At 43.1% G+C, this 26,777-nt stretch overlaps 1 protein-coding gene across 1 annotated transcript in view; it reads right to left on the bottom strand.

Moving 5' to 3' along the window:
• The window catches only part of LOC137620654 (uncharacterized), a 452,540-nt gene that overhangs the window by 212,372 nt on the left and 213,391 nt on the right, over positions 1-26,777 (bottom strand). The window contains exon 12 of the mRNA XM_068350990.1: positions 1,732-1,830. Coding sequence (XP_068207091.1) covers positions 1,732-1,830 — 99 coding nt within the window. The remainder of the gene's footprint in view (positions 1-1,731; positions 1,831-26,777) is intronic.

Raw genomic sequence — 26,777 nt, 5'->3', positions numbered from 1 at the left:
TGCGAACAGTCGGCTTACCACGAACTGAGGGAGCTCGGAGGGCAATTGAAGAATCTGGAGATTCTATGGCAGCTGGGAAACAACGAACAAATGTCAGCTGGCAAGAGTTCGGAGGGTGGAGGATGACAGGCAAATGCCTCAAGGCTGGTGAATGGCGAGTCCATGGAGAGTCTGATAAAGCGGGCGAAGATCGGGAACCTGAAGGCTGTCGTCGAGTCTGACGAGATTTATCACGAGATGACGAGTGATGATCTCTAGGAAAGGTCTACAGCCGAGGTGACGAGTGACGAGGAGTGGACGAGAGGCGAGGTCCTGGCAAGTGACTATCCTTAAAGGGTGATTTTCCGATGGGTAAAAGAGAGGAGCCAAAGCAACGTATTTTAGCCGGAGACAAAGGAGAACGTCTGAAGCGTCGAAGAGGATCTCACAATCTTCGAGCTCGTCGAGGAGGGCCACACACTCTACAAGCTCGTCGAGGACGACAAAGATCTCTCGAAGGGGAGGACTACTCTCAGCAGGAACAGGAGGATCTCTAGTTGACCTCTGGACTGGGGTCTCTAGGGGGATCTTACTATAGGATGAGAGAAATGCCCACCTGCACAAGACCTGCCTTGAATTTTGCTACAGCCCTGACGGATGAGTCAGCTCAGCAATGGGGTAAGTGCAGTCTTTGGCAACAGTGGCAGAAGAGGCAGGGCAGGAATCATTGGCAGACACAGCGGACAACACCTCAGGATCTCGTAAGCCCACACTCAGCAATGACAGGAGAAATGCCTCCGAGGAAGACAGCGCTCGCTTCCTCTACACAGAGTTGAAGAAGCTCAAATAGCACATTCTTCGATGGGAAGCCGGGAACCAAGGGATGGCCACACCTGAAAAACATCAGGAAAAGAATAGGTCTTACTCGGGGGGAGGGGCAGGGTCGCTTCGATAGGGAAGCAGCACCGTCCATCGAGAACTGAGGTTGACTTGGAGTTACTTGGTCTACACTTCTGTTCAATGGTTGCCCGGGCGGCAACCGACCGAACAGGAGCTTCGGGGAGAGGTTGAGAGGTGGAAGAAGCAGCCTTGGTTTTCTTTGGCTTCAAGGAATACCTCAAAGGTGGAGAATCCCTTTTGGACTTCTTACACTGGCGCCCAAACTTCTACCATTAGGAGGCAGACCACTCCTGGCATTCAGGGCAGGTGTTGTCCTGGTCACAACAGCGCCCCGACATGCAATACACAACAGATGCGCATCTGCATCAATAGATGGCATGAAAGTCCTACAGGAGCAGCCCTCAGGTCCTGGGCCGGTCCACAAGAAGACAGCTAAGAAGAGAGCACATACACACACACTGAGAAGAAAACAAAACAAAAGCAATCAGTCAGTAACGACAAGTCAACAATTGGTGAGGGGGAAGAGCGGCAATGTCCGTTCTCCATCCGAGCCAAAAGTAAAAAGGGATCACAACCCAGGTGTGTGAGTGATTGGGGTGGCTATAACTTCCCCCACCCCCCTAACTAGCAGGCGAGTGGTTGACCATCAAAAAAATCTAATGGCTTGTCTTTCAGTGAAAGTAATATCCCCTATATATAGCATTGGTTTGTATTTAGTGACAGAACAACTCTTTATTAATGGATCTTGAGGTCTTGGTAGTAGCAAAGTTATTTGTGTAAGCATAAATGACTACGGTATATATTAACTATAAATCCAAATACAGTATACTGAATTTATTATTTATATCTTACCTGAAATTATGGGCAACATAGTAAATTGTACCAGGTAAAGAATTATTGAAGTTGTCAATGTAATCTATGGTTGCTAGTGAGGAATCCATTGCATTGCATCTGAAAAATCCAAGTAAACAAGACATGAGATGATGATAACCTAAATGCCATCTGGGGTAAACTTAAAAGATGAATGGTTAATTATGGAAAATCGAATAACTTCTGAGTAAATTAAATGAACAGAATTTGAACTTAAAAAACTAAGGTAATTGAAGAAGTAAATAAAACCACTTCCCAATTATTTCTTTACCTGGCAGTAACATTTCTTAGTTATTCCACTGCAGGGTCATTTCCTTAAAACTTGATAAACCTGGTATTTTCTATCCCATGAAAGACCATAATCTCTTTAAATAACTTATTTTTTCCAAGCTATACAAACCTGAGTCATTTACTGTATTTGGGTTTACATGTACTCCTTAGATACTTTGCAACAACTAGAAAAAGAATAAGTGCATATCTGGCAACCATGTATGGTTACTATCTGTACTTTCACGCTCGATGAATGGATTTAGGCTTCATTTTTCTCATGGTTAAGACTTGGGGAGGATGAATGAGGAGGGGCATTAGGATGAATGACACAGGTTTGTATAACTAGGAAAAATGAACTATTCTAAAGTTTTTAATTTCTTCCTTCATGGATACAACCCTTGAGCCATTTACATGAGGAGTCTTCCTTAGGAGGGAGGTAGTGCCTGTCAAAAGAGGGGTATCTGTCTAACCCTTATTCAGAGATAAAATTACACTTGACATTCAAACTGGCTTGTAAAGAGGCAAGGATGAGATGTCAACCTTAATTAACAAGTAAATGAATGACCTGACAAGAGTAATTATTCTAAAACTGCATGAATAAAAATAGACTATACAGTATCAAACAAAATGTCCCATTAGGTTATTGTTACAAAGAAAATAAAATAAAAAATGCCAATTCTTATTTGCATCTGCATTTCTTCAATGAAGTTACTCCCAAGTGATGGATAGTCAAAGACGGAAGTGAAATCATTTATTCTGCTTTCACACCGCCTATGCCAAGAATAACTGATAACGTGACAAAATGTTAATCATCCTGCAAGATCTTGACCTAGATTATTTATTGAGCAGATATGATAGGACTCATAGAAAAGGTATCCAGCAATCTATTGTTATAATCCTTTACATAGTGTGCTGTGAAGGTAGTCTGTCTCTTCCAGACACCTGCACTAAGGAGTTAAGCAACCGAATGGTTTTTGAATGCTCCGGTTGCAGCAACACAACAGATATTATAAGCCCTGGGAGGGACCCTGACGACAATTCCCTGAGGATTTATAGGTTCTAAGAATAAATTAATGCAAACAGAAAGCAACAACGTTCTTAGAAATCTTGTTGCGACCTGTTCTTAAGAAAAGGTTGGAGATTTAAAGGCGAAAAGGAGTAGTTCTCTAAAGGTACTGCCAAACCAACCTTAAAGGACAGAATAAGAGAGTATCTCTGCCAAGAGTGAGCTGGGAGAGATTCCCTTTTGAGACAGGGAGCTGCCACTTTTGAATCTCTGACTGCTCTCTAAAGATGGAAATTCTTTGATTTGCCCCAAATCTATGTCCATACCCAAGTACCGAAGGTGTTGCTGTGGAACTTGTCTGGACTTTGAGTTTCAACTGGATCTAAAACTCTTTACAAAAGTCAAGGAGATCTCTGTGGAGAAGCAGCTGTGATTTTGATTCAACTGAGAGGCCATTTATCCAGGTATTTCAGCTGCTTGATACACAAAGTATAAGCCCATGCTAACGCCAGGGCAAAGATTTGAGTGAACACTCAAGTGGCTGTTGAAAGGCTGAGGCACAGCACCTTAAAGTGGTAGATCATGTCTCTGAAAGGAAGTAAGAGATATTTTCTGGATCTGGGATGAATAGGGATCTGAAAGTATGCGTCTTTCAGGTCTGTGGTCAGCATGAAATCATCGTTCCTGATGGCCTAAAAAAATGGTGCCCGGGGTCTCCATCTGGAACCTCGTTTGGAGCACAAACATATTCGATTGGGATAGGTCTATACCATGTCTCAAGCACCCAGGCAGCTTCGATACCAAGATGTTGTTGAAGAATCCTGGGAATCTGTCTGAGACCATCTCTACAACCCCTTTGGCAAGCATCGGAGACACATCCACATCTAGCAAAATTTCTTTTCGAGAACCTCTCGAATAGTATGAGGAGGTTGTAGAGGTCTGAGTCACGGGAGGGCGACAGTCTGTGAATGGGACACCATACCTGAATGGAGAACTTTATCGGTATAGAGATCAGCTTCAAAGAACTGCCACCTGTTCCAATGACTTTGCAGACATCCCCCTACTGGCAGTAATTCAGCGTTTCTGCCCTCCTTAGCTGGAGACACGACGACTTCTGTCATTCTGTCTGAAGAAGTGACCTCTTTGACGAATGTTAGAATTCTGATCCTGTTACCTTATGGATTGGTTGTTTTCTGCAGGTGGGAAGAGCCGACTCTGCTGTACCTGCTTAAAAAAAAGTGGCTTTTGGGGTTGCTAAGGAGTTGATATACTGGATGCCACTGCTCTTTGCATTAAAGAGGACTGGTTAGCCTTTCTGCTCTTCTCCACTGCTGCAGCCACTTCTGCAGGAAGTTAGAGTGTGGGAACATCCATTACAATCGAGTTGAGCAAGTATAGCATATCTCTGGGAAACGGTTGTTTTGAGCAACTGGCCAAGATAGCATCTTGTCATTTCGGGATACAGTTCCCCCAAAGGGAAACTGTCTGATGTAAAAGGAATTTCCAAGCTTTGGCTCCGGATCTAGAAAATTTTCTTAACTGTTTCTTGAACTCCATGTCTTTCATGTTTTCTGTAAGAGCAAAAACTGGACACTGGCCCTGACCAGTGGTTCAGTCAGGACTAGGCCTAAATAGCTGATATAGCAGCTACCTCCATACTTTGCATCTCAAGACGGCAGAAAAGTGGATGGAACATTAGCTAATCTACCACTAGGGACACTTGGATTAAGAGTTGTAACATCTGGTCAATGGGAAGAAGGCTGGGATGAGCCTCAGAATCAACGTGAAATTTCCTCAGCCAAGATAATGCTAGAGGAGCTCACTTTGATGATCTACAGCACCCCAATGAGTTTTCAATGGCTGAGACTTTTTTATTAAATAAAATAAGTGTGTCACGAGCTTGGTTAGACATGGACACATCAAATCTGTGTTTAGTGTTGAGATTATGAAAAAAATTTATCAACTGTGCAGTGCCTACTGGTTACTTGGGCTTGCAGAGAGTCTAAAGACAATCAAGATGTCTTATAAGGCTCATGATCTTCAAGAAATTGGTCTCTGATTAGGAGGCTTGAACGTCTAGAGGGGTTATATCAGCCTTGCAGGTAGCTGCCACAGGAATGGGAATTCAAGAATCGTCAATGACATTCTTAGTCGATGTAGAGGGTGCAGAAGTTTTCATTCTTTCTGCAATATATTTTGGTTTTCGTCTATGGTTAGGACAATGAGACGAAATAACTGAGACTGGTTGGAGGAAGCCTTGGTTACAACTTGTAAAAGATTCTCTACCTACATAGGACTGTTTGAGCTGGATACTTAGGAAGAGAAAAATCTATTAAGTGAATCTCACCTAGAATCTGTATCTAGACGCTGAATAATAAAAGGGAGAATTAGATCTGCTTCTTGGCCCTGTGGCCCTGAGTGGTGCCACCCAAGGAGAGGGGGTTAAGGGCTCTGCGGCCTTTGTCTTCTCATACTTCTGAAAATTAGATACTTTGTTTGGCTACTTTCTCAGTAGCTTAAGATTTAGATAAATTTGGATTATTAACTGAACTGTCTGTGTAGACCTAGGAAGAGTGGTTGTAGCTTATACATTCCACCTAAATGAGGGAATGCTGATATCAATAAAATCTGAATGAATCAAAGCTTGTGAAATGGTGGCTATATGGCTCCCATCAGAAATTGGAATTGCTGTACAGTCAGTGCGAGTATGCACAGGGATAGCGACAGATTCCAGATGGGAGTCAGTGCAAGTACGCACAGGAATAGTGACGCATTCAGGTAGCATGCTGGTGCAAGTCAACATGTACACGTGTAGGCATGTTGACACGTGCAGCTGAAGCACATGGCGCTGGAACCTTAGCAAAAACTTTACAGTAATTATTTTCACTTTCTGAAAGGACTGCTGTGAACGCTAATTTGAATTCGCACTTGGGAGGGTTCGCTAAACCTTTAAATTAAAATCCATTATGGACATAATTGTGGATGTCTGGATATTACCTGAAAAGGAAAGAGGTGTTTCCTTGGACAAGCCAAGAGAATCTTACAGGAGAAAAATTGGATTGTGGACCTCTTGATGTATGAGGCAAGCTGGACTCGCATTGCATGAGAGCCGGAGAATAACGAGAACCTTCCAGGAGGCCAGCCTCCATATGAAAAGAGAGCGTTATCATTCGCCCCATGAAAAGGGGTTCTCGGCTGAGAATGAGATATTTTCAATACTTTTATTGGAGAATCCTCCTGCTGAAAGAAGTCTTCTTGGTTAGCAAAACTGAAACAAAGGTGTGATGCTAGCCAGTAAGCACATTCGTGGGAAGAGACGGAGATCTCTTAAGGCTGGCATAGTCTGGGACTAAGGATAGCTGTACAGTCTCAGTTTAGCCAAAGGACAATGAATGAATGATTTAAAGTTTTCAGGCATCCTGACATCTAAGGTCATTGACGCCGGTAACATTTAATTTATGTATACAAAAGTAAAAAATTAAATAAAATAAAAAATTAAAGAGTATTCAATTAAAATCATAAATATTGAATGTCATAAAAGTTAAATATTTTTCAGAAGACCTGCTTCTGAAAGAAATCTAAAAATGCCACTTGCATGGTAGGACATATCATTTCCAAGAATCTTGGCAAGGATGAACCTGCCACCCTCACCTCGAGCCTCAAACAAATATCTATTCCGCAAGATGTTGTAATTGGGGCATTCGGTCAACAAATGCCTTACTGTTAGAGGTACTATACAGTTGTCACAATACGGTTGGTGTTGGCCCTTCAGCAGAAACTCATGTGTCAACCGAGTGTGACCAATACGGAAACGACAAAGAGACGTCTCCCATTTTCGGGGCATCATATTATACCTCCAAGGAGATATGTCATTTGTTACTTCCCTCATTTTATTGCCATCTTGACTATCCCATTACTGTTGCCATTTATTGCAAACCAATTTCTTGATGTCAGGTAAGAAATCATTACAGGGAATGGGATACCTTCTTGGCAGCAACTCGGATGCAGCCTCCTTAGCCAGTGAATCTGCCTTCTCATTCCCGGACACACCTACATGTGCTGGAACCCAACAAAATTGAACTGTTATACCTCTCCGTCCAATAATGAAAAGCCATTCTAAAATCTTTAAAACTAGAGGGTTATTAGAATTAAAAACTTCCATAGCTTGAAGGACACTCCTTGCATCACTAAAAATTGTAAAATTACCCTCCTTCTCCAAAGCTATTTTCTCAATAGCGGTTAATATGCCATACAGTTCGGCAGTAAATATGGAAGCGGTCAGAGGAAGTGCACCTCTACAATTAAAACCATTACTATGTACTCCAAATCCAACGCCAGCATCAGATTTGGAGCCATCAGTATAGATAAAAGTTGATCCTCTATGTTCTTTAACATGTTCATTAAAAAAGACCTGGCTTCTATCTGACATATTCTTCTTATCTCCAATAAAATATTTACAAAAAGATATCTCTGGTAACTTCCATAGAGGCGTTGATGATACCTTGAATGGAAGTACCTTATTTCTAATTATATCCAGACTATTTAATAATCGCTTCACCCGAAAGCCATAAGGTTGAGGAGATTTTGGGTGCAACTCAAAGTATGATGCGTGTCTTACAAGGCTTGCAGTCTGAAAGGCTAGAGAGTTAGGGAGTCTTTGCAATCTAAACCAATACCGAAGAATGGAAGACATTCGGTAAAGGTCTAGAGGTAACTCTCCAGCATCAACAAGGAGACTTGGGATAGGCGAGTTTTTAAAAGCTCCAGTAGACAATCTAATACCTGCATGATGTATCGAATCTAATATTTTAAACGGCTTGGGGTGGCTGAAGAATATACCTCACAACCATAACTAATTTTGGAAAAAATCAAGGCCTTGTATAATTTTAAAAGTATTGCGGTCTGCCCCCCCATGATGTATGGGACAATACTTTTAAGATATTCAGAGCTTCAACACATTTAGCTTTTAGCGCTTTTAGGTGAGAAACCCATGTAAGTTTACAGTCAAATATCAAACCTAAAAATTTGGTTTCCGATACACATGGTATCCGTTGACCTTTAATGTATATATCCGGGTCTGGATGTACTCCCCGGATACGACAAAAATGGACAATGGTAGTTTTACTTGTCGAGAACTTAAATCCATTCATGTCAGCCCACTGGATAATTTTATCAATAGAGAGTTGGATTTTTCTCTCAACCATTGCCATTCTAGTGCCAGCAAATGATATTGAGAGATCATCCACAAATAATGTTGAGAGAACATCCTGGGGAATGGCTGAGGATATCCCATTAATTGCTAGTGCAAAAAGGGTTACACTCAGCACACTACCCTGAGGAACTCCTCCTTCCTGGCACTTACTCTCTGATAGAGTTTCCCCCACTCTCACTTGAAAAACTCTACGTGAAAGAAATGCCTGAATAAATATTGGCAGCTCTCCTCTCAATCCCAATTCATGAATGGTTTTAAGAATACCATATCTCCATGTGGTATCATATGCCTTTTCAAGGTCAAAAAATACTGTAACATGGTGCTGTTTGGAAGCAAAGGCTTCACAAATAGAAGATTCAAGTCGTATCAACACATCAGTCGTTGAGTGCATTTTTCGGAATCCACATTGAATCGGTGATAAAATACCTTTCTTTTCAAGGTACCATATCAGCCTTGCATTGACCATCTTCTCCATGATTTTACATAAACAAGATGTCAATGCAATAGGACGATAGTTTGCTGCTAAAAACTTGTCTTTACCGGGTTTTAAAAAGGCTAAAATAATGGCTAGTTCCCAAACACTTGGGTAACTATGATCATGCCATATTCTATTAATAATGCTTAAAATAAATAGCTTTGTATTAAAATTTACATGTTTAATCATTGCATATGGAATTCCATCGGGTCCAGGGGCTGTATCGTTGCAATGAGCAAGTGCGGAATCAAATTCTCTTTCAGTGAAAGGAGAATTATACAACTCTTCCCTTCTTGTTGCAAAATTTAAAATTTTCTTTTCTTCAGTGCTCCTATACTGGTGACCAGGGGCTCCTTCACACTTGCTGGATACATTTGAAAAATGATTAGCCAGGGCATTGCTAACTTCATTTGCTTCAGTTACATACTGGCCATTCACCTTCAACACTGGTGGTGGGTTGGGGGTGAATTTGCCAGATATCTTTTTTACTTTCCTCCACACAGAAGATGGTGGTGTTCTACTGTTAATGGAGGAAACAAAAGACATCCATGACTGGCGTCTTGCTTCTTTCATGGCACGACGGAACTGTGCTCTACATTTCTTGTACGTAGTTAAATTCTCATCAGTTCTGCGTCTATGCAATCGTGTTAGAGATCTTCTTGTGGCTCTGTGGAGTGCAGTTAGTTCTGAAGACCACCACGGGACTGGTCGTCGTTTGAATAACCCTGTTGTTTTGGGAATTGAATTGACTCCTGCTGTATGAAGAGTTCCATTCAGTAGGTCTATGGCATCATCAACACTTTCAAACTGTTCTGCTCTCCCTTCGATTTCACTTAGCTCGGAAAATTTAACCCAGTCTGCCTTGTCTAGATTCCAACGTGGCGATCTTTGCAAAGGCTGACCCTTGTTGATGTTTATAATGATTGGTGCATGATCACTAGTATGCCAATCATCTAATGTCCTCCAATCAAAATCAGGAAGGCAGTTAGAGCTTGCAATTGAAAGGTCAATGCATGACAAAGTACCTGTCTGAACATGGAAGTGTGTGGGCTCTCCTGTATTAAGGAGTCCCACATCCTCATTCTCCACAATTGATGAGATAATATTGCCCCTTGTGTTTGCTAAAATATCACCCCATAAAGGATGTCTACCATTCATATCTCCCAGTAAGAGAAAAGGTTGAGGGAGTTGTTGAATGACCTCTACTAAATCATCATATAAAATATTATCATTTGGAGGTAAGTACAGAGAGCATATTGTATATTTTCTCCCTATATCAATTTGTACAACAACTACCTGCAGGGTTGTACGTATAGACATGGGTATTTGGGGAACATCTCGACGAATGTACATGAGACTTCCGCCATGGCTCCCTGCTTGTTGATTATATGGTGTTCTATAGCTAACATACTCTCGAGGACTAGGAGTGTTAGAATCAAGCATATTTTCCTGTAGACATACAATTATGGGGGAATGTTCATGAATTAGGAGCTTAAGTTCTTCATATTTTGCCCTCAAACCCTGACAGTTCCATTGCAAAATGGAGGAGAAAACTATGGATTATTTCTGGAAGACATCTTGGATGAGGTCTTCCCATTAGCAGTTTTTAATCTAACATTATTACCTGTAGGTTTCTTCAGAGGTGGTCTTGTTATGTTGGGTTTTACATTGGTGTTTTTCTTTGTATCTTTTTTATCTATTTGTTGAGGGGGATGGTGGACCTCAACTTGAATTTCTGATTTATTTAAATTATCTTCTGGTTGATCGGCAACATCAACAGACAAAACATCATATTTATTTGATGTCATAATTCTAGTATTTCTTATGGAAGGGGGTGAGAGAGATGGAGGTCTCTCTCTTTTACGATTAGTAGGTTGTAAGTTACCAGGTTTTTGTACTTTCCCCACTACAGGTACACCTGATAACTTGGTGTCAGGTGGAATCTCCATTAAATCAGGCAAGGATATGGCCTGGGAGAGGTTAGTACTATCCTTTGTAATGGGGGACAAAGATTTGATAGTGGTGGGCAATGTCTTTTGGTTGATACTCAATGATAAATCTTTAGGAGGAGATATTCTTGTCTTATGCAGCACTTTATCAATAGATGGTGAATTCCTTTTTCGAGAACTACCTACAGTAGTAGGTGGGCGAGATGATTCCCGAGGAACTTTTTCTCCTGTTTTTAATGTCTTTGCATAAGTGTTAGATTTGTTTAATAATCTCTTGGCATGCCCCACGCTTACATGTTCAATAATTGATTTATTGAGGGCAGCCTCTTCTAACTTATAAAACTGGCAGCTCCTATCATTAGATTTATGATTAGAGTTGCAGTTTAAGCACCTTGTCTCAAATGTACATTCCCCATGGTAAATATTGGAGCAAGTATTATAAATTCTTTCACTATTGCAAACTTTGGAAGGATGTCCAAATTTAAAGCAATCATAACATTGCAGTGGCTTTTGCTTGAAAGGTTGAACTCTGATCCTTTCATTTTCTATGTCTATGTGGGAAGGTACATCGGCATCCTGGAAAGTAAGAACAATCATTGATGTTCCAGGTACTTTATGTACTTTCCACACTGATAGAGGACACATAGTCAATATCTCTTTTTCAGTAAATTCATACAGATCCCTATTAAAAACCACTCCCCTTCCATAGCTAAAGTTTAGATGGGGTTTGATGTCCAATTTTATATCATCATTTACTGTCTTCAAATTGGACAGTATAACAGACTGTGTATACGACTTGGCCTTTATCAGGTAACTTTTCTTACCGAATCGAGATATATCTCCAGGTGCGATCGTACCTACCTTCCTCTGAAGAAATTTGCAGACCTTGAAATAATTTTCCGTACCTCCTACAGATTGAGCAAGAAGCCACATTGGTGGTTTTGGCTTTCTTTGGGATGGCATATCTACCTCTATATCTTTATCAGCCCAGTCTGCTGGTCTGTAGACATCCAGATCTTTAGGTGCCCCATCACACAGAGCACCCTTAACACTCATATTACCTACTTTAATATCAACAATATTACGGCTTGCATTAAATGCTTCCTCATGACAATTAAATGATAACCAAGATTCCCAATTATCATCTTGAAGTTTCATTCTAATTTCTTTTATTAATCCATAACACTCAAATATTTTATGTAGCATATCATAATTAGTTTCTAATGGGATTTGGGTAATGTGCAGGACATTCAATTTTCCTGTGTTGCCCAAATTACCCTTTTTCCGAGTGTTTAAAGAATAGTCCTTTTTAGTTCCTACGTCGTCAACGGAGTTTTCTTTAAATTAATTGCCAGAGGTCGTCAACAGTGCCGGGGGCGAGTCAGCATATCCAGGGGAGGTGGGGTCATTTTCACAAGAATCCATCATAAAAAAGAAGAGAGAAGAGTGATTTTTTGAAGTTTGATTTACCTGCTTGAGAACATTAAGGCATCACATGTTGGGAAGGAAATTTACACTCTCCACTACTGGCACAGTGAGAGTATACTTCCCAGATGGTCCACTCCATACCCTACCCGAAGGATAGCATCAAAACAGATATAGAGGCACAGGTGTAAGCTGAACCCGCCTGTTAGGACTGAGACCAAGAAACTATGGAATCATCCTCCCCATATCTGTAATGACGGGCTTCTGGCCAAAAGCCGAGAGTCCTACCCCAAGCGTTGGATCCCCCTGGATTCCAAAGACCCAACACTTGAGAATAGTTCCGCCAAAAAGGTCCAAACCATCTTCGGGATGGCTGAGATCATCCAATACTCTCACATATAGCTTTGAACACAAACACCTCCCAACCGTGACACCTTTCCCATTCATCAAAGCAGGCAGCAATACCGGATGTATAAACATCCGCCCAAGTGGCAATAACAGATGTAGAAACATCCATGCCATAAAAAAGAGATAAAAAAATAATAAACACACATATATATGTAAATATATACACATACATATGGGAAATTTTACTCATAGGGTTGGGACAGCAACATGAAGGAAAGTTTATAATATTAGGAGAAGGTTGAAGCCATATAAAGAGGAAGAAAAAGATGAAAGAGAGAAATTTAGATTCGAACTGGGGGAGCAATTTTCCCAAGTTCGAGAGCCCTCTTGCCCGTCACCAAGATTCAGCACGGGAATGAAATGCCGTGCTGAAGCTCAATGACTTCATCAAGGCATTCTCTAATTAAGAGGGAGTCAAAGGACAAGTATCAGTAGGAATAAATTCTGGTTTACTATGCCCACGGGTGATAAGACATCAATAAATTTTACCAGTTACAGGGAACTCCAGTCAAGTTGGAGAGATCGTGCGTCACATAAAAAGGCTTCCACTTCTTTCCCTCGCGAGAGGAGGCAGAGGAAGATCTATCCCACGTAAGTCTTCTTCTTGCAACGGGCACCACACTTATCCCAGTGGAAGGGCATCCACTCCCTAAAAAATTGATAGGGTGAAGAAAAAGAACACAGCTTACCACTGTGGTTCAGGCATACTGGATGTGGATCTACCTCGATCCGGCTCATAGTTCCACAAGGGTGCACTTCAAGGCCGGGACAGGTTCACATACTACCTAAGAGACCTCTCATATTACTAATAAGCACACTGAAAGAGAAAGCACATTGAAAGAAAAAGCACTCTGGAGCACTGCATGGAGTCGTCATCATAGTGGGAGAACCGTCCAGGACAGCAACCATAAGAAGAATGGGCCAGGGCTAGAGCTCACCCAGTGTGGAGGTACAGCTGGTAACCATCCCTGGTTGCCCAATACTCACTTTTTCATTTTGTGTCATGGCAAAGCAATTAGGAGTAAACCCAAATAAATGAGTCAGGGTTTCTATCTGCGTAGGAACAAGTCTGTTTTTGAGTGCTTGTCTCTTGGGTTTTTTAAGGGACACAAAGTAAATACTGTCGTATATTCTCAAAATATAAAAACAGATGTGCAATATGATTTGGCAGAATATACAAGGTTGATATTATAACTGCCCCCCATGAATTTGCTTTCCATGGTAAATGTAAATATGTATATGAGCAATGGTCTTGAGTATTTATACATAAACTCTGCCTTAAAAGATAGATTGTCGTAGTAAACTGCATCTCATCTAGCATTAGCACTTCCTAACCTACAATTGTCTCTAAAATGTATAGAGCACCCTCAGAATTCTAATGTATACTGGTATCCTGAACTTGCTGACACTTGTACATTCAATAGGCTTTTATGAGTTAGGTTGAATAAAAACTCTAAAGAATTAATTTACAATACTGCATTCTTAGATAATCATGTTAAGTTTTAAATGTGTTTGCTATGATTTGATGGATTATTCAACTACTTTAATTTCACACACTAACCAAAAACCAAGTGCCTAAGAAAACTGATCAAGATGCAAGGAATTTTATAATTTTTCATAATTATGTTTCTCAGTTTTCAAACTTATTATCAAGTAACTTATAATGCTCAAAATGTTGTTTTTTTTTCAGTTTTTACTATCCTCATGATGTGTAACCTCTCATCCAATCACAGTAATTGCATTTTTCTGGGTCGATCTGTGGCGCCGGGTGAAAAGAGTCCTTTGGTACTTAACATTGGAATGTGTGAAGATGGAGCTTCGGACATGACAAAATAAATCCACGATAGATAAAAAAGACCGAGAGCACAACAAAACAATTCAACACTTTGTATTCCAAAAAGAAGGATGTAGTTCAGATGGCGCTCGCGTCGTGGCAGTGGTGGTTGGCTAGGACCTTTGTATCGGCCCATCCCTTTGACGAAGGAATTAACTAAATGGAAGACAACCTGTGAATAGTGGTTTTCAGGCGCCTTTGCTTTATACACGACACCCAAAAGGTGCTCGCGCGAGGGTAGTAACCTCAGCATTCCATGCTTTTTTCTTTCTCTGGTATAATTGGAAGCTTTTATCAGAAAAGATATATAAGGACTCTTTTCACCGGGCGCCACAGGTCTCTCCCCAGAAATAGATTTTTCCTTCGTCAAAATCCCTTAAATACACAAGTTTGCATGATTCTGACTAAAAAAACATGATTCACTGATATGGTTATCTATACCAAGATCATACTTTACAATTTGAGGGTGCCTGTAACATTTAAAGCATTTATAGTATCATTAAAATTTGGCCTATTAAATAATTCTTTATTATTATAAAGCAAGGTAAAATTAACTGATTTTTAACCTTAAAATGATATTTTCATTAATAAAATAAATTTCTGGGTCGACCTGTGAAGCCCGGTGAAAAGGGTCCTTCCTTACACTTTTCTGATATAAATACTTCCAAATATACCAGAGAAAGTTAAAGTATGGAATGCAGAGGTTACTACTCTCGCGCGAGCACCCAGTGGGTGTCGTGTATAAAGCAGGGGCGTCTGAAAACCACTATTCACAGGCTGTCTTCCATTTAGATAATTCCTTCATCAAAGGGAAGGGCCATAACAGAGGCCCTAGCTACCTTACCTGAGCCACTCTACCGACGCGCGACGCTAGCGACATCTGATCTACATCCTTCTGTTGGACTTCGTAAGCGTCGTTTTGATTTCGTGTTTTCGCTGTTTTTGTGAAGTTTCATCATGACCGAGGCTCTCCTTGCTCCTGCACCAATGTTAAGTACCATAGGTTGTTTTGACAGATTTGTTAGTACCGGGCTAGTGTTATCTTTATCATTTTAGTGTTTTTAGTGCATATGGCTTTGGCCTTCCACAGCGTTGGCGGCCATTGTTATCGTTTACACTTTTACGTTTAACTTGTTATGCCCGTTTGGTACTCTTTGTCATCTAAGGTTCATTATCTTTTATTTTCTTTAGGCCTTGTGCCATTTATATTATTATATTTTGAACCATATATATTTTTGTCTTGGTACTTTTTATCGCTTACGAGTCCATTGTCTAGTCGAACTAAGAATAGCATTTGGGGCTTTATTATAGTTGAGTTATTCCGTTTGGCGTTATCATAATTTCGTAATTTTTCACTCTTGTTCGTTCTCGTTTCGCTATTCCTCATTCTTCTCTTTTTATTGTTTTTTGTTGGTCATGGACTTTTATATATATTTTATTTGAGGTTCGTTTTAGTTTTCGTTATAGTAACCACTAGAGAGAGAGAGGCTGGAGTTCCCGTTTTCTGTTCATACGGTCACGTGTCTCCCTCTCTCTCTCTCATTTATGTTAGTTATACCTAGTACGAGAGCTGGAGTTCCCGTTTTCTGTTCACAAAACCACGGGTTCTCTCTCTCTCTCTCTCTCTCTTCCCCTTGCGGGAATTACGCTTTGACTTTATTTACATGTTTATCTTGTGGTTACTTTTAGTGTATTTTGGGGATAGTGTTTTAAATAGGTCCTGTCGTGTGTGAGTCTTTTGTATTGGTTATTTGGATGGCCCTGAGTCATCATTAGTTCCCCTAGTTCCATCCCCTCCCCACTACGGCTTTGGGAGCTAGATCTGAACCCCTATCCAACTCCGCCATACCATGAGCTGGGAACACACACCTTTCTGTTATTCTGGTGCACTCCTCCGGCGGGGTTTCGGCTCCTCGGTGGTCACTTGCACTTGACTTCGGCTTCGGCCCTCCTCACACACCTTATTCCCCCCCCCCCCTCCCCCCAGGTCTAATTCAGAGTTCTTGCATAGATCATTCTACTTGTTTATATAATATAATAGGGGTATTTATTATTTCAAGGACCTACCATCGGATCTCCGGCATCCCCGGAGATCTCCCAATCACTAGTCACTGTTCTTATGTAATTACTACGAGCTCCGGCTCACTTACTATAGATTACTCCGTTGCACTACGGAGTGGGTTCACTCGTTTATTTATTGTAGTATTTACAACGGAGCTTCAGCCCTCTTTTGTACGAACCTTAGATCTCATAATTATTCTCAGACTCTTTATAACTTCTCTTGTTATATCAGAGTTCCCGAGAGCATACAGACTTATGTCTTCTTTTTTATTACAGAAAGTTCGCTGTGCTACCAAGGCTTGCTTCGCCTCCTTTAGTGATCCGGTAGGCCACGATGTCTGCCGGTCTCATGCTCATTGTGCCATCCCCTTCGTCCGTGAGCCGGGCCATTCCCCTTACATGGTGTGGTTCCCAGAGGCATGCACGCTGTGTTATGACGCGTCAATCCTGTGGAATGACGATGTGAGTATTTTCAATATTAATTGATAAGGTGATAACATATTTTGTGTTGAATTAATTTGTTACTTTCTGTAATACTGATATTTGGTACTATCAGGGTATTTTCTCCGTCAGTCTCTGTAATATTCTCATCACTTCCAGGCCGACGAGGATGTCCTCCGGACCACCAGAACGAGCCTCCGGTCCTGGGTCTCGGGCTTTAGGCGTAATGCTCCCTCCGGATCCCCCTACCTCCTCGACGAAGACATGGCCTCACGTCTCTTTCCGGGCTCCTCCTCAGCTGCGTTTCCCTCAATCTTAGCGGAGCGTATTATTGATTTCATCAGGGCGACTATCCTTCAGGATGAGAATCAACTCTCAGGAGACGTCGCCGATCTGAATATTAACGTTGAGCCCATGGACGAACAGGTAAGTGGTGCGGAGTTAGCAGACCCTTTTCTCTCGTCCTCTATGTCTCCTACCTCTTCTTTCCTCGGCTTTGATAAGCCTCAGGCTTCTACTTTGGATCCCTCTCTCTCTGTACAACCCGAGGTGAAGCCCCTATGCAATTACAAACCTAAGTCTTGTACTTCAGCTTCGCCAGTCTCTGTATCTCCGGTCCCAGGACCCTCCACTACTCCCGACATCCTTATGGGATCCAGACCTCAACCTTCCAAGAAAGGAAAGTCCGCTAAGGCTAAGGCTTCGTCAGCGGTCAGTTCCTCAGAACCCCCGTTGACAGAGATGATAAAAGAGATAGTGAAGACTCAGATGTAACAACAATCTGGGGCAATAACGGAGCTGAAGGATATGGTGGCCAATCTACTCCGTGCGGGGAACCAGGTGGCACCTCCGGTAGCCCCAGACTCTTCTAAGTTGCCTCCTTTCGAGAAGAACAACACATGGAGGTTCGCTCACCATACACCCTACATAGATGGTGCATTAACCCTAGAGGGATTAGGGACCCGCCCTCTAGATCTTGAATTTTACTCTCCGGGGCTTCAGTTCCCCTTCAATGGCTTCGTCCGGCTGAAGGAGCATGCTCTTGTTAGGATGGATAAAGTCCCTAAAGTGACTGTCATCTTCCCTAAGGAGCAAGCCCAACCTGTCTGGGCTAGGACTCTTGCCGACTGGGGCTGCGTCAACTCCAAACTGACCCCCCCCCTAAAGGTTCCTATACAATTTTTACCACGCCTCAATCTGTTCCGTCTCCTCTTACGGATAAAGTGGCCGAGTTGACCATCCAATCGGCCAAGGAGGGCTCCCCTGTGCCTGTCCTCAAGGAGACGGACCCCACCTCGCTGCTTCTTCCGGGCTCCTCAGCCCTTTGGAAGGATGCCTCTGCTACCTTTTCAGTGGGAAAGTTCGACCCGGACTGCGCCTCATCTCTCTTCTCTGAGAAGCTCCCCAAGTTACCGGATCTCCTTCTCAAGTCAGAGCTCGACGCTAGAAACAGACTAGCTAGACGCTTCACACCATGATCTCGGCAGAGATGTTAGCCTCCCTATACCCGGATGAGTCTCTATTCCGGGTGTTTGCTAAGAACAACCTCCAAGCGTTCCAGTTCGACCTGCACGATTTCTAGACATCCCGGATAAACTGCAGGAAGTATATTCTGGCGGAAGCGTCCATTAGGCATGAGCCAAATAGGCTCATAGCCTCCTCCTGTTGAGGCAAGACCCTGTTCCACAGGAGGAAGTAGACAAGGTCTTACAGGACGTTGCTAGGGCTAACCAGAACTTACAGGTGAGATGGGGTCTTTCGACCAAAAGGAGGGTAGATTCAGGGAAGCAGTCTTTCTTCAAAAAGAGACAACGCTTCACCCCATACAAGACCAGCCATGGTCAGATCCATCAAGGCCCTCACTCGTCAACTCCTTCTACCTCTAAGACGGCTTCTCCGCATACAGCTCCTCCACCGCATGTGGTCTACCTTCCTGCTCCCCAAGGTAACCATCCTACCCCCATGGCTCCTTGGATGCCCTCCCCGGCCTTCAATCCAGCTTACGAATCCTCTAATACCTTTCGAGGATACGCTAGGGGCGGCACCAAGGGTAGAGGTTAGTTTCGCCACCGCGGCGGGCCAAGAGCCAGGGGTCCTCGTGAAGGACAGGGGTCTAAATTCACCCCCTCTCAATGAAAGGAATCAGGTAGGAGGGAGACTATACCACTTCCGGGACCGATGGACCTTCAGTCCTTGGGGCCACAGCATAGTATCAAAAGGCCTAGGTTGGAAATGGTCACAAGGGTCTCAACCTCCAGCAGTGACCTTCTTCCAGAAACAAACTCCAATCTTGGAGGAATACACCAAAGAATTACTCAAGAAGAAGGCCATAAAGAGGGTACGGTCACTGAAATTTCAAGGGCGCCTGTTCACAGTCCCCAAGAAGAATTCGTTGGCGCTGAGAGTAGTCCTGGACTTGTCAAAACTGAATTCTTACATTCTTTGCGACAAGTTCCGTATGCTGACTGTCTCGCAGGTGCGGACCTTACTTCCCCGTGGGGCCGTCACCACTTCTATCGATCTTACAGATGCCTATTATCACGTCCCAGTAGCACGAAACTTCTCCCCCTACCTCGGATTCCGCCTAGGTAAGAAGGCCTTCGCATTCAAGGTCATGCCCTTCGGCCTCAACATAGCCCCCAGGATATTTACAAAACTGGGGGAGACAGTGCTCGAACAACTCAGGAACCAAGGGATCAAAGTAGTTGCCTATCTGGACGATTGGCTAATCTGGGCACAGTCGATCCCGGAATGCAACAAAGCTACAGCCAAAGTGATTCAATTCCTCAGCAAGCTGGGTTTCAAGGTCAACTTACAAAAGTCTCGCCTGCAACCGGCAAGTCACTTCGAATGGTTAGGCATCCAATGGGACCTCACAAGTCACAAGCTCTCTCTTCCTTCCAAGAAGGTCAGGGAGATAGCATCCAAGACAAAGAACTTTCTCAAGCACAAACAGGTGTCCAGAAGAGCCTTAGAAAGAATCCTCGGCTTACTTCAATTTGCGTCAGTGACAGACCTCTTTTTGAAAGCCAAACTCGAAGACATCAACCGAGTTTGGAGAAAGAGAGCTACAATACATTTACGAGACAAGATTTCGTCGATCCCCTCAGTCCTGAAAGAGAGACTACGGCTATGGTCCAAACCAGAGAAACTTTCCAAATCGGTTCCTCTGCAATTCCCTCCTCCTCAAGTGACAATTCATACAGACGCGTCTCTGAGTGGTTGGGGGGGATATTACAACCAACAGATGTTTCAGGGTTCCTGGTCCCCCGCCATGAGACACTTCCACATCAATGTACTAGAAGCCATGGCAGTATTCTTGACCCTGAAGCGGCTATCCCCTCCATGGTCCACTCATATCAGGATAATCTCAGACAGCACAGTAGTGGTGCACTGCATAAATAGAAGCGGATCGAAATCTCCCAACCTCAACCAACTCCTGGTCACGATTTTCGCCTTGGCAGTAGAAAAGAACTGGTTCCTGTCGGCAACTCACCTGGCAGGAGTCCAGAACGTGATAGTGGACTCGCTATCCAGGACGAAACCACTGGAGTCAGAATGGTCTCTGGACACGAATTCTTTCCGGTGGATTTCCAGGCTGGTTCCCGGTCTCCAGGTGGATCTATTTGCGACAAAACTGAACCACAAACTTCCTTGTTATGTGACCCCAAACCTAGACCCTCAGGCATATGCTATGGATGCTCTAACCCTGGATTGGAACCAATGGAAGAGGATTTACCTATTCCCTCCAGTGAATCTTCTGATGAAAGCCTTACACAAACTACGCTCCTTCCAAGGGGGAGTAGCTTTAGTAGCACCGCACTGGCCAAAGAGCAGTTGGTTTCCTCTCCTCCTCGAGTTGAAACTCCGCCCCTTCCGGATCCCATTCCCCAAACTGACCCAATTGGTCCAAACTCAGACTGTGTCAGATTCCTCAAGGATAGCCAAAACCCTAACTTTGTGGATTTCATGAAGTTTGCAGCCCGCAGACACACAAACATTGACCCGGAAAATGTACTCTTCATAGAATCAGACAAAAGGGACTCCACAATTAGACAATACGATTCGGCCGTGAAGAAATTCGCAGATTTCCTAAAGAATTCAGAACATTCTCGCATGACCTCTAATTTAGCCATCTCATTCTTTAAGTCTCTATTTGAAAAGGACCTAGCAGCTAGCACTATAACCACGATTAAGTCGGCTCTGAAGAAGATCTTCCTCGTTGGTTTCAATATTGACCTGGCAAGTTCCTATTTTTCATCTATTCCGAAGGCATGCGCTAGGCTCAGACCTTCGGTGCGCCCACAAAAGGTCTCTTGGTCTCTGAACGACGTACTAAAGCTAGCTTCTGACACGGATAACGAATCCTGCTCCTACATCACCCTTCTTAGGAAGACCTTATTCTTAACGGCTTTGGCCTCAGGTGCTAGAATCTTAGAATTAGCAGCTCTCTCACGTAATCCTGAAAATATGGATTTCCTCCCGTCAGGCGAAGTTCTACTTTTTCCAGACAGAGCTTTCCTAGCTAAAAACGAGGACCCGCAGAATAGGTGGTCCCCTTGGAAGATTATCCCTCTTCTCCAAGATACTTCTCTGTGTCCAGTCACTACACTCAAGGCATTCTTGTCTAGAACTGCCACCCGCTCGTCTGGACCCTTGTTTCTCAGGGAACAAGGAGGCACTATTTCCATTCAAGGCATCAGACAACAAATCCTTTACTTTATTAGAGAAGCTAACCCAGAATCATTTCCCCATGCTCATGATATCCGGTCGGTAGCAACCTCCATCAATTACTTTCAGAACATGGATTTTGATGACCTTAAGAAGAATACAGGTTGGAAATCTCCTATGGTTTTCAAAAGCCACAATTTGAAAACTTACAGGCCCTTAAATTCCCCACGGATGCAGCTGGGAGTCTTATCTCCCCCCAATAATCTCTTTGCTCTTCCTTTTCATCCATCTCTCTCCTTCTCCCTCCAACCTGCCACTCCCTCCACATCGCCGCTCTCTTGGGTGGGTCGTTTAGCCCTAGAATTATGTTACCATTACTTAATTTACCCTGGTTATTTCCTGTTAGTATGTTTAACCTTACCTTATGTTATTTCATGTTACCATTCTTTAGCCATGTAAGGATTGAGTTCGTGTTGTGTTTTGATTCTTGGGATGATTCCCTGCATTTCATCTTATGTTACTCCATCTTTGGGATTCCTGTTTGGCTAATGTGTTATATTATTAGTTTGCCTACCTTAATATAGTATTTTGTTTTTGGTACATGGTGTTTGACCTTATCCCTTTTATTTGATAGTGTTTTTTGGGCTTGGAAGGCAGTCTCTGGTACATTTTCAGCGGGCGTCACAGGTCGACCCAGAAAAGGGATTTTGACAAAGGAAAAATCTATTTCTGGGGAGACACCTGTGACGCCCGGTGAAACCCTTCTCTTACGTTGCCCAACCCTTTCCTTTCCAAGCCATAGTTCTTGCAGAAGGATGTAGATCAGATGTCGCTAGCGTTGGGCGTCGGTAGAGTGGCGCAGGTAAGGTAGCTAGGGCCTCTGTTACGGCCCTTCCCTTTGATGAAGGAATTACCTAAATGGAAGACAGCCTGTGAAGTGATTTTCACACGCCCCTACTTTATACACGACGCCCACAGGGTGCTCGCGCGAGGGTAGTAACCTCTGCATTCCATACTTTAACTTTCTCTGGTATATTTGGAAGTATTTATATCGGAAAAGTATAAGAAAGGATCCTTTTCACTGGGCGTCACAGGTATCTCCCCAGAAATAGATTTTTCCTTTGTCAAAATCCCTTTTTTAAACATACTTACCCAGTAGTTATATATATAGCTTACGTCCCAGACGTCAACGGCAGAAAATTCGAAACTCGCGCCAACTGCCTGTTGGATAGCCAGGTGTACCACCCCTGCACCCTAGCGAGGTACCTGGGAACTATTCCAGTGACCCTCATATATTCCATGCCTCTAGTCTCTTAGAGGGGAGGAGGGTGGGACTAAAATTATATATAACTACCGGGTAAGTATGTTCAAAAATTTATTTTATTAATGAAAATATAATTTTTAAACACAAGACTTACCCGGTAGTTAAATATATAGCTGATTAACACCTTTGGTGGAGGGTTAGAGACAGCTAGTATATCTGGAATTCTACTTAAGAGTTAATTAAAACAAAACTTAAGGGTTCGTACCTGATAAGGAAGCTGACTTCAATGATACTCTGCCTCATTATGTCTGCTAGCCTTATGAGATCAAGCGATCATCCCTGGGGGCTGAAGATCTCGAATGGACTGTCAAACCGGTGTCAAAACCTTATCATGACAGAACCTCCTCCAATAACCAGTTTCGGGTGCTCTCAAGGAACAAACATGACCACCTGACAAAATCAATGATTGTGGAAGACTGACACAATCTCCACAAACAACCATAAAAAACAATTAAAAGTACCAAGAGAAGAAAAGGTTATAGGGATTATCGGAACATAGTGGTGGATCCTTCACTCACTATTACACTCGCTGCTAAGAATGGACCCAGAGTGTAACAGTCCTCGTAACAAGTCTGAACACCTTTCAAATAATATGACGCGAACACAGGGTTTGCTCCTCCAGAAGGTTGTGTCCATTATGCTTTGTAGAGATCTGTTCTGCCTAAATGCTGCCGACGTTGCCACTGCTCTGACTCCATGAGTCTTGACCTTTAAAAGTCCAAGGTCTGATTCATTACAATGAATATGAGCTTCCTTAATCAAAAGCCTGACAAAATATGACAAGGCATTTTTAGACATCTGTAAAGAGGGCTTTTTGACTGAACACCACAAAGATTCAGACTTGCCTCGTAAATCTTTTGTTCTCTCCAAGTAGCATCTCAGAGCTCTAACTGGGCATAAGACACTTTCTACCTCATCACCAACCAGATCCGTAAGATTTGGAATCTCGAATGCTTTGGGCCAAGGCTGAGAAGGGCATTCGTTTTTGGCAAGAAAGCCTAATTGTAAGGAACAGACAGCTTTACCATTACGAAATCCAACGTTTTTGCTAAACGCATGAATCTCGCTCACTCTTTTGGCTGTTGCAAGACTGACCAAAAATAGTGTCTTCATAGTGAGGTCTTTCAAGGAAGTTGAATCCAGTGGCTCAAACCTGTCGCTCATAAGATACTTCAAAACTATATCCAGATTCCAGGCTGGAAAATCTTGGTTCCGTCGTTTTGAAGTCTCGAAAGACTTGAGAAGCTCTTGCAGATCCTTATTGTCAGAGGTCAAGGTTTCTATGCCTAAACACAGTAGCTAGCAAACTCCTATAGCCTTTAATAGTAGAAGAGGAGAAATTGCACTTCCTTCGAAGATATAGCAGGAAATCCGCAATCTGAGCTACAGAGGTACTGGATGAGGAAAGAGAGTTGATTCTACACCACTCTCTGAAAACCTGCCACTTAGATTGATAGACTTTGATGGTCGAAGTCCTTCTTGCTCTTGCAATAGCTTGAGCTGCCTCTTTCGAAAAGCCTCTAGATCTAGCGAGTCTTTCGATAGTCTGAAGGCAGTCAGCTGAAGAGCGTGGAGATTTTGATGCAATCTTTCTGAGTAGATCTACTCTTAAAGGAAGAATTCTTGGGGTGCCTATCACCCATTCCAGTACCTCTGTGAACTATTCTCTTGACGGCCAATAGGGAGCCACTAGGGTCATCCTGGTTCCTTTGGATGTCACAAATTTCTGTACTACTTTGTATAGGATCTTGTAAGGTGGGAAGGTGTAGAGATCTAGATTGGACCAGTCCAACATAAAAGCGTCTATGTGGACTGCTTCTGGATCCAGAACAGGGGAGCAATAGGCCTCTAACCTCTTTGTCTTCGAGGTTGCAAAAATATCTATGCAAGGGCGACCCCAAAGACGCCACAGGCTCTTGCACACATGAAGGTTGAGGGTCCACTCTGTTGCAAGGATCTGATTCCATCTGCTGAGACTCTGCCATTACGTTTTTCTCCCCTTGAATGAATCCTGTCAGAAGTATAACGTTCCTCTCTCTTGCCCACACCAGGAGATTCTTTGACGACTCGTACAGAGATATCGAGTGTGTTCCCCCTTGCTTTGAGATGTACGCCAATGCTGTCGTGTTGTCCGCATTGACCTGAACCACTTTGTTGGTGACTAATTCCTCGAAACTTTTGAGGGCTAAAAGAACTGCCAACAACTCCTTGTGGTTTATATGCAAGGATTTTTGGGTCTCTGACCATAGACCCGAGACTTCTAACTTGTTTAGGGTTGCTCCCCATCCTGTGTCCGAGGCGTCGGAGCATAACACAAGGTCTGGGCTCTTTATTGATAAGTCGAGACCTTCCTGGAACTTGTCTGGTTCTTCCCACCACCGAGGGCAGTCTTTGATGGGGTTCGTGATAGGAATGGACATCGCTTCTAAGTCCCTCTCCTTGTCCCAATGGCTGTTGAGATGGAACTGGAGAGGACGAAGATTCAGTCTTCCCAGTGGGACGAATTGTTCCAAGGAGGAGAGGGTTCCTACCAAAGTCATCCATTTCCTTGCTGAACAAACTTTCTTGCTTTGAAATGATCTTAGTTTCAACTTGGCTTGCTCTATCCTTAAGGGAGACGGAAAAGCCCGAAAAATCTGACTCCATATTGTCATCCCCAAATATAAAATTTCTTGAGACGGAACCAAGAGAGACTTTTCCTTGTTTACAAGGAGACCCAGTTCTTTCGCAAGGTCCAAGGTTGTCTGAAGATCCTTCAGGCAGCGATCGTAAGTCACTCAGAGAAGCCAGTCATCGAGATACAGGGAGGCTCTTATGCCCCTTGAATGGAGGATCTTTGCTACATTCAGCATGAGATTCGTAAAGATCTGAGGTGCTGTGCAAAAGCCGAAGCATAGGGCTCTGAATTGGAAGACATCTCCCATGAAAACGAACCTTAGGTAGGGTCTGAAGCTCGGATGGATGGGGATGTGGAAATAAGCGTCCTGAAGGTCTACTGAGACCATACAGTCATCCATCCTTACTGCTGCTAGCACTGACTTCGAAGTTTCCATGGTGAACTTCGTTTTGATGATGAACTTGTTCAGCGCACTCACGTCCAGAACTGGACGCCATCCCCCCAAGTTCTTGGGTACCAGGAATAGACGGTTGTAGAAACCCAGTGAACAAACATCCTGAACCTTCTCTATGGCCCCCTTTTCTAACATAAGAGACACTTGGTTCGAAAGAGCTTGTCTCTTTGCCTCCTCTCTGTATCTGTGAGAGAGATCCACGGGAACAAAGACCAGAGGAGGGCTCCCTAGAAAGGGGATCTTGTAACCCTCCCCCAAGATCTGAATAGACCACTGATCTGCTCTTCTCTTCTCCCACGTTTGCCAGAATTTGAGTAGTCTGGCACCTACTGCCTGAAGGCGAAAGCAGTCAGACTCTGCTTCGCCCTGCTCTGAAGCCTCTTCTCTTACTCCTTCTAGCATCAGGTCTGGAACTACCCCTGCTGGAAGATCTCCCTCGAAAGGGCTGGGAAAACTTGGGAAAAGTATCTTCCTTACGCTTGCGGCTGGTAAAAGAGGGAGGAAGAGCCTTTCTAGCAGTCTTGGAGACGAGATCCTGAGTAGCCTTCTGAGCTAAAGCTGCAGAAATCTCCCTGATAAGTTCTTGAGGGAACAGCAATGGCGAAAGAGGCGCATATAAATGTTCGGACTTCTGGAAGAGAGTAACCCCCGACGAAAGAAAAGAGCAAAGTTGATCTCTTTTCTTAAGAATGCCTGCAGAAAAAAAAGAGCTGCAAGTTCATTAGAGCCCTCCCTCAAGGCTTTGTCCATGCACGACATCAAATGGACCAGGGTAGAGGTATTCCCCTCTTTAAAAGTCTCAACTTTTTTACCCAAAGCCCCAAGTGTCCAATCTAAAAAGTTAAAAGCTTCAAAGGCTCGAAAAATTATCTTTGAGAAGG

The sequence above is a fragment of the Palaemon carinicauda genome, chromosome 27 (genome assembly GCF_036898095.1).
Source record: "Palaemon carinicauda isolate YSFRI2023 chromosome 27, ASM3689809v2, whole genome shotgun sequence".
Lineage (NCBI taxonomy): Eukaryota > Metazoa > Arthropoda > Malacostraca > Decapoda > Palaemonidae > Palaemon > Palaemon carinicauda.
This window is presented reverse-complemented; position numbering and strand designations above follow the sequence as displayed.